The 7,971-nt window shown below is 43.6% G+C and overlaps 1 protein-coding gene across 8 annotated transcripts in view; it reads right to left on the bottom strand.

Moving 5' to 3' along the window:
• Positions 1-3,011: 3,011 nt before the first annotated feature.
• LOC104317856 (arylsulfatase D) overlaps positions 3,012-7,971 on the bottom strand; it is a 112,736-nt gene continuing 107,776 nt past the window's right edge. For all 8 annotated transcript variants that reach the window (XM_069770487.1, XM_069770485.1, XM_069770481.1 and 5 more), the window contains one exon: positions 3,012-4,479. In XM_069770487.1, the coding sequence (XP_069626588.1) occupies positions 4,109-4,479 (371 nt within the window). In that variant the 3' untranslated portion in view covers positions 3,012-4,108. The remainder of the gene's footprint in view (positions 4,480-7,971) is intronic.

Raw genomic sequence — 7,971 nt, 5'->3', positions numbered from 1 at the left:
CTCTTTGAATGGTAATTCAAAGAGAAACTCTGTTTTTAATAAATCTGATTTTTACAGAGTTGTTTAGATGTAACATTACAATCAAAACGTTCTACAAATATCTTCCAATATTTTATTCAGTTCAACACTACATATATGTGTGTGTGTATTTTTAACATACAGTCTGGCGGTGAGCAAAAGGGTTTTTTTTGATACTTGCTCCTTCTTTTTGGTCATTTATGTAGATGCTTCTCAGATATACTCAGAGTCCTCAGGAATTTCAAGCTGGATAAACTTTGAGCTCAAATTGCTTTTCTCAGTTTACTTGATACACGCAATTACTTTGCATCCTCAAATGATGGGATCTTGTGACCCATGCACTGGCATTCCCTTGGGTTCCAGCAGGGAGGAAAGCAACTTGTCTGATATTTAAACACAGTGAAGTGAGGTCTCTTAGAAGCTTATTCTCTCACTACTGTGAGACTCGACAATTACTTTGTTGAGTCAGTCTAATGCAGTGATTCCAAGTGTCATTTAATAATGATCAGGCTCTTTAGATGGAAGTAAGCTTCATACAACATGAATGTCAAATATTTATACAGTTTAGCCACAGCTCTTTCAGTAAAAACAAACTTCATTTGTTACAGAGTAATGCTTCCCCATGTCTAGGCACATTCTCCTATGGTTAACACTGGCTTGGAGATTTGCCAGTTGTCTCAGATCTTCCCAACAGGCCATTTTTATGTGGTGCTTTCTCTCTTCTATGAAGGGAAAGACCATGAGGAAAGAAGGGAGAAAGCATATAATTTAGCTCTTATTCTTACGTATTTTGGAAAAGATCATTACAGATGATTTTTTCAGACAAACCTCAGTAACTGACTTAAGAGTTTATTTCTTTCAGTATTATTCAAATGCAAACAGTTTCTGTAACAGCTTTTTTCCTATTAATGCATTTTATGTGGAAGTGTGTACCAGAACAACTCTTAAGTGTGATGTTGGGTTCACCTTCTTTATGGGGAATATATATTTCCCAGGAGATCAGAATAATAGCTTGTGCAGAGCTTGCATGTTCTGGTTAGAGTGTATACAGACAAAGAGATCTGCAACCACTCCATGGCTAGGATCTGCAGGAAACGGGTAAAATAATTTACTTCCTTTCCCTGCTTACCACTGTCTCCTCTAAATTGGCATCTTTTAAGATCCATTTAGCTTTAGACAGTGAAAGGAATTTAGGACTGAAAATAGTCTTCCCTCCTGTTCTCCGTGGTTTTTGAAGAGACACGGTGCACCCTATCTGGTGATTTCCCATTTTTCCCATTACGTTGTTCTCCTTGTCCCCTGCAGATTACCTCTGTGTGCACTCTCTTCCTATGGGAGAGCCCGCTTCCTTACACCTGGTCGAGGTCTCTGACAGTTACTTGACAAAAGCCAGTTCTGTGTTGCCGGGCCCGTTTCCTTCCCTTCCTGCCCAAAACCCCTCTGGCTTTCCACAGATGCCAGCCAAGATGAGATTATCTGTGTTTGGATGTCAGGGAGGCAGCATGTATATTCATGTGAGTCCTTAGCTTCTGACTCTGTATGGCAGTTTAGCAAATTTACCTTTCAGGGGAGTGAGGTGTTGCACAAATGTTTAACATTTACTTTTATATGGTGTGATATTTTTTTCCTGTGAGGTGAAGGGCAGGCTTGCATGATGGATGTGGTATAAGCCGATCCAAATGCACTCTGCTCATGTTGCTAGCTCTTAGCCTGGCTTTAAACTTGGGTCTAAAGCGTTCACGGTGTGCTTGGAGATGGAGTTCAGGGGTTTTGCTGATGTACTGGGCTTCCTAGTCTGTCAGCAGGAGCTTGGACCTGTGCTTACATGCTGTGTGGGTGCTCGAACACCTTCCCGTCCCCTGGTAAATGCTCTGATCGTGGCCTAGTCTGTGACTGGGCACGTTCTTGTGTATGAATGCGGTGGGCAGGTGGAGAGGGCAGTGAGGTGAACTGAGAAGAAGCTTATCCTCATGCTTAACTGGCAATGTAGATGTTACTGAACTGACTGATTCGACTCTAGAGAAGAGCTTTCAGCTTTGTTCCCCACTGAGCAATAAGATTTCTCCTCCGTCTCTGAATCGGCCAAACTGGCTTTAAAATGCATGGTCCTTTATGCTCTTTTCTTTCTGCATGAATCCAGCAAAATGCAGCTGCTCTGGTTTCAGTGCTTGTCAGCCACAGAAAAATGTCAAAACTTCTGACAAGTTCTTAGCAATGCTGATGTGGATTTAAATGCTATCAAACAGTAAGAACAAATATATTTTTAGATACTTCTGTCAAGTCTGACGTTGATGTGTCCTATCAGCTCATTGTCAGATTAGCACTTTGATTTATGCGGAATAATTTCTACATAACTTGCTTGGGGACCTTTTAGAGGAAAAGTAAAACAGGAAATAACCTGAAGAAATGCCCGGTCAGCTTTTTGGAGACTTGCTTTTGGTGCTGCATCATGATCACAACCTGTGCTGGTTAGAGCAAAATAACAGCGACTTATCACACACCAGATCGGGGGTGTAAATCAGGAGCTTGCCTGAAAACACTGCAGAAGGTGCATAGTCCAGGTACAACACACTGTTTTGTCCTGAGGCTGGTGAAAGGGTTGGGACCTGCTGTTGCAGCTCAGGAGCTGAGAGAGCAGTGCACTGCTCTGGGATTATCAACTGCCGTGGGCTGCCTTATCTCCTCCTGTTTCTGAAAGGCAAAAAATGACACACGGACAACCTTGGAACAGAGCTGCACTGGTGTGGTTCTGCAAGGTGGCTAGCTTTAAGGAAGCAAGTCACCTGAAGCACCTGCTGTGCTGCTCTTACTGTCTCTTGTTGCTTTTAAAATCTTGGTGACCTTTAGCTGTGTGGTAGGAGTGAATACACAGTGTTCAGGAAGGCTTAGAAGTTTGAATCCGAGTCTCTGGCACACAATCTACTTTTGAGGCAGAAAATGCAGGAACCTCTGCTTAAAAATCGGATTGGACACAAAACCCCACAAGAGCATGGTTAGGATTATATATTGAGAGATGAATTTATTTAACCTGAGGGCAGCAAGAGAGGATTAGATATTTTAATTCCCTCCCCTTCCCTAATGACTGTACAGAGTGCTGACAGTTCCTTGGCTTGGGGAAGATGACCTGTACGCTGAAGTGATTAGGGTGTGCAGTGAATTTTTTTAATACTTCCTACTAAAAACAAAGTGCTGTCTCACAAAAAAAGCGCACGTTTTTCATAGGGCATAATAGCACTCTTTTGAAATCAGGAGCATTAACACTCAAGTGGGGACATGCAGCTTAGGAATTGGTCTCGCAGATCATGAAATTTGGGGCCTATCTTGTCAAGGCAGCTGGGTGATGATTTTCAATGCCCTCGCAAGTGAGATGACTTAATGTGGAAAATGTATGTCAGTAGGAATTGCTGCGGTTTAGCATTTCAGAATAACTAGATACTTTGCTGCTGAACTTGAGATGATAACTTTAGCTACCTAATTTTTAAAACATAGTCGTCAGTTCAGTTTCTCCTGGGAATTCTTACATGACAGATAAATGAATGTACAGATGAGGGAAAAAATTGCTGTAAATTAACAGGTGTTTATTTCTTAGAGGCCAATGTGTTTTGGTATGTTTCCAAATTAAATGTGCAGTTGTGTTTTTAAATACAGGACAGGTTTTTTCATTAAAAAGATAAGGCCTGAATGGAGATCCCCTCTTGGGTTCAGTCTTATTGCCTTAACGAGCATATTATCCGTACAAACAGCTGCAATTAAAGTTTGCTTTCTTACCATTCATAATTTCCTTGAATATCAGTAAGGAAAAATTTTGTTTCATTTATTTGGGTATTTGATCCAGAATTATGCACTTGAGGGATAGATTATAGAGGTGACCCATAGGTGGAATATGTTTGGAGCAGTTTTAATTTTTTTTTTTTTTAAATTAGAGGCTTATTAAATTTCTGCAGGTAAGAAAAAAGTTTGAATAAAAAGCATCAATCATGGCCCTTTCAGTTATTCCAGTGTAATTTGACCTATATCTCTGTATGACTGTAGTCACATGAATGTGAAAACTATCAGCTGTTTTAAAGCTAACTGTACTTTGATTTTGGTATTAAAGCATGCCATGTACTTTGTTGTTTTCTTCATCACACCAACAGAACGGGAATGTGCCACAGCATGGCTGCAGCCACGGCTTCCATATATTATTGTAAGGAGACAGCTGTTGTGGGACTGGAGTCAGCGTCTTGCGATGCTCTTCCACAGCTTTTCCTATTCTCCTTGTTACAGTGTCAAACAAGGGTTCAGTGTCGGCTGATAGAGGATTTGCCTCAGAAGGATCTTGTGAGAGATCAAACAGCAGCGGAGGGTCATGATGGGTTACACCATCCCCAGAACATGGGCAAATTCCTCTTCCAAAACAGGCCCCAGAGGCTTCTGGTTGGAATACTGGAGTAGCATAATGAGCTTTCCATACGGTGCCACCTGTCACAGAAGAAGCACATTGGAACAGCTTAATGGCATTCGGAGTCAGGGGAGGTCCCTGAAAGGTTGGTTCATGTTTTAAGTGATCTGCTTTGCCATTTGTAGGGCAAGCTTATGTCATGGTTGTCACATATGGGGGAAAGGCTCTTTTGGGAGCTGGCAGGGATTCACAGTGGTTTTCGTGGCTCACGGACACACCTGGGCTCTGGGTACATGCAGGGCCATATACACTATGTGGGTGATTAGGTCTAATATTTTGAGCGCAGAGGGAGTCTGCCACTTGTGTCCCTGTAAAACTCTATGTGCCACTTGGAGGGTGTGAGAGACTGAAGGAGTTAACGTCTCAAACATTGTGGTGGGGCAAGTTCTGCTTAACCACTGACTCTCCATAACAAGGAACTCTGCCCATCAAGGAACCCGTGGTGAAAAGGAGCTGATCAGCACCCATTGGCAACAGGAGGGGGAGGGCAGGCCGGAGGGTGCACAGCTCCCCGGTTTGAGGTGCTGAGCAGGGCAGCTCACCATGTATGGCGAAAGATCACCATGCAGGGAAGGGGAAGCTACTTCCCAAAAGACCCCCAAGCCCATGGCCCAAAGGCTACCTAATTAGCCTAATGAGTTCGAGTGCCTGCCCAAAGGAGGGGCAAGGATGATAAAAGGACACAAACTGAAGCCCCGGGTGCACAAGTCCACCAGAACCGGACCCCTCAGCTGACTGAACCAACGCTGGAGCCAGGACCAGTGAAATCTTACTCTTCTCTCTCTTTTTCCCTTTTCCATAATCCCTACACCTCATCCCTTTAGACATAAACTGCTGACCAAGTCTGGGACTAAGAGCAGATCCAGCTGCCCCTGGGCTCCTCTCTGAGAAGGAGTCTAGAAAGCAAGGGGGTCCCCTCTGAACCTCGGGACTCAATGGGAGGGCTCTCCTTATTGTCTTCCCTGAACTGATCCCCAGATAAGCAAGGCCCGTACTATATGTTTGGTGATGCATGGTTAGCACATGTTACGCAGTTTACTGACATGGTTTCATGCCAATTTTTGTTGTGAGCATACCAGTTTTTGTGGTAGGCATGCCAATTCTTGTTCTGAGTGAATAAAAGGTGAGTTTTGTGAGTTAAAGGATCCCTGGTGTCATTTCATCTTAATCCTGACCTGGGAATCAGCAAACCTGAGTCATTGTCCTGAGATATTGGGATGTGACAGAGTGGTATTGTGATACTGCTAAAATGACCATTTAATAGAAAAATAAGAGATGGACAGGTAGACTTACCTAGCTATACGTAGGAATTTGTGATCCGTGTTCAGAAAAACCAAACTAACTAGTCATTCTTTTCCATTAATAGTTGAGCTGAATCCCTCATAACTTACTTACTTACACACTGCAAGGCAGTTCAGAGAAGTGAGTGTAGAGTGTCTGAGGAGAATTCTGATTCTGCAAAATTTTCACACTCACTTTTCACAGCTGCAACTAATTACTAGAGTTGCAGAGTGGGAGGGAGCCAGCTCCTTGTTAGTTCATTTGGAAGGATACAGTGAGTCTGATGATTGTAATTAACCTGTGTTGGTGAGCTGAGTAGACAGCTGGGTTACAGAGGGATCAAAAAAAAAAAAAAGGTGGTAGAAATCAGTGGTGATGGAAGCAGCAGGGGTTTCAGTCATCGCCAAGAGGCAAAGAGGGATATGCAATTTGCTACTGAAGTAGCTCTGACAGAATTTGAAGGATCTGTGTGAATTTTAGGGCAACATGTTAATGTAATATGTCCAAGGGAAAGGAAACCTGCTTCTTCAATCCAAACATCTCTCAAACCCATCTGGTAACAATCAATCAGTTTAACGAGCAGAAAGAAATGGACTGTCACTAATAAGCCTTATTGTGCTGTGGTAGAGGAAAGGACTCTTTAACATATAGACAAAGGATTCTTCTGGCTGCTGTGAAGGGCTTAATTGATGGATCCTGCCTGGGTGACATCAAGACACAATGGCTTCATATCTAGCCTGTCCCATAGATAGAAGTAAACAGACAATAAATATGTAATATGAACGTGATATACTTGTAAATGAGCTAAAACAGACTCTAAAAAGTCTGTCAGCCCAGTCAGAAGTAATGGCAGTTGGAGCAAAGAATCAGAATTTCTGGCTTGGCTGAAAACTGAACCATATGGTAATACTTGATTAGCCAGTCTTTTATATGCAGAACATCCCATTGTTTTCAACTCCCTTGCCATGAGCAGTTGTGTTTCGATGGGAAAATTGTAGAAAGCCATGCATAGGAGATCTAGCTGTTCCTGGGGCTTCACAGGAACACAAAATGCACCTTGCATCTGCATATTGTACCTGTGTCTATGTTACAGGTAGTGTGGCCTATTAGAAACTGATCTGTAGAGCAGAACAGCTATTGATGGCTTATACACCATGCTGTGTTTGTCTGGGGCTGTTTTACTGGGGGCTAACTAACTCCTGTCTGGTCCTATCTATCTACCACAACATCTTTTAGTAATTAGAATGTATTAATTAGGTATGATCCTGGAGCCTATTTTACAGTTTAGTTTCATTCACACTGAAGTCAAGATCTCCAAGTCCATTCTGCAATGCAACCCAAAGCACAATGAGTGGGTATGCTCAAGAGGGGTTTGCTTCAAAAGCACGCTGCTGATCTGAACTAAAATTGTAACCTAGGAGAACAAGAACTGAGAGGGAGGTAAGGAGAGCAGCAGTCCTTTAACCCAAAAAGTGGTTCTTCAACCTCATCCCTTGATGGAGTATGCATTTAGCCTTTCACTAGGGACATGCAGCATAATTCCTCTAGTAGGAATTTTTTCCAGGAGTCTCTGCAGTCAGACAGGGCTTTCTTTGTACAGAAAATATACATATTAAAAAGAAATTAAGATAGATCTCCAAGAATAGTGGTGGATTTAGAGGCATAAGAGGTTTAAGTTTCTGACAGCTGTTCCACTTTAGGTAATGCGGAGATGCGAATGGGCTCAGGGTTAGATGTGATCAAGCACCTGGAGCTACTGGTGGTTCTGGGGTGGGACCAGCTTAGCACTGGTCTGTGTCCAGTGAACTGTGGTCTCACATCTTTAGTGGCAGCTCATGGCCAGTCTCTTAACTCCCTGGTCTGCTGAGTATTGGGTACAGGGGGAGAGATGTTCAAAGCAGTGACTCTCACCGTTCTGCCAAGTGGGGGCTATTGCGGGCGCCATGTGCCGCACTCCCTGGGGTTAGGGCCCTGTCAGTCTCTGATGGTGCTTTTAGCTCCAGCCTCTGGCCGGGAGCTCAGGATGTGGTTCAGGTGGGCACCCATGGTGACACCGCTTTGGAAATGAAGCCACTACACCTGGCCGGGCCTGGCGAGGGCTCCTGGTGCTGAGGGGCCTGGCCATGCTCCTTCTGTGTCCCCAAACCTGTGGGTGGGCTTTTCATACAGGGCCCCTCGAGACGTGAAAATGAAAAGCGGAGCAGCTACCTGCGCCGAAAAGCCAGGGAGAC

Source organism: Haliaeetus albicilla, chromosome 25 (assembly GCF_947461875.1).
Source record: "Haliaeetus albicilla chromosome 25, bHalAlb1.1, whole genome shotgun sequence".
Lineage (NCBI taxonomy): Eukaryota > Metazoa > Chordata > Aves > Accipitriformes > Accipitridae > Haliaeetus > Haliaeetus albicilla.
Note: the sequence above shows the minus strand (reverse complement) of the source record. Positions and strands in the feature narration are given on the sequence as shown.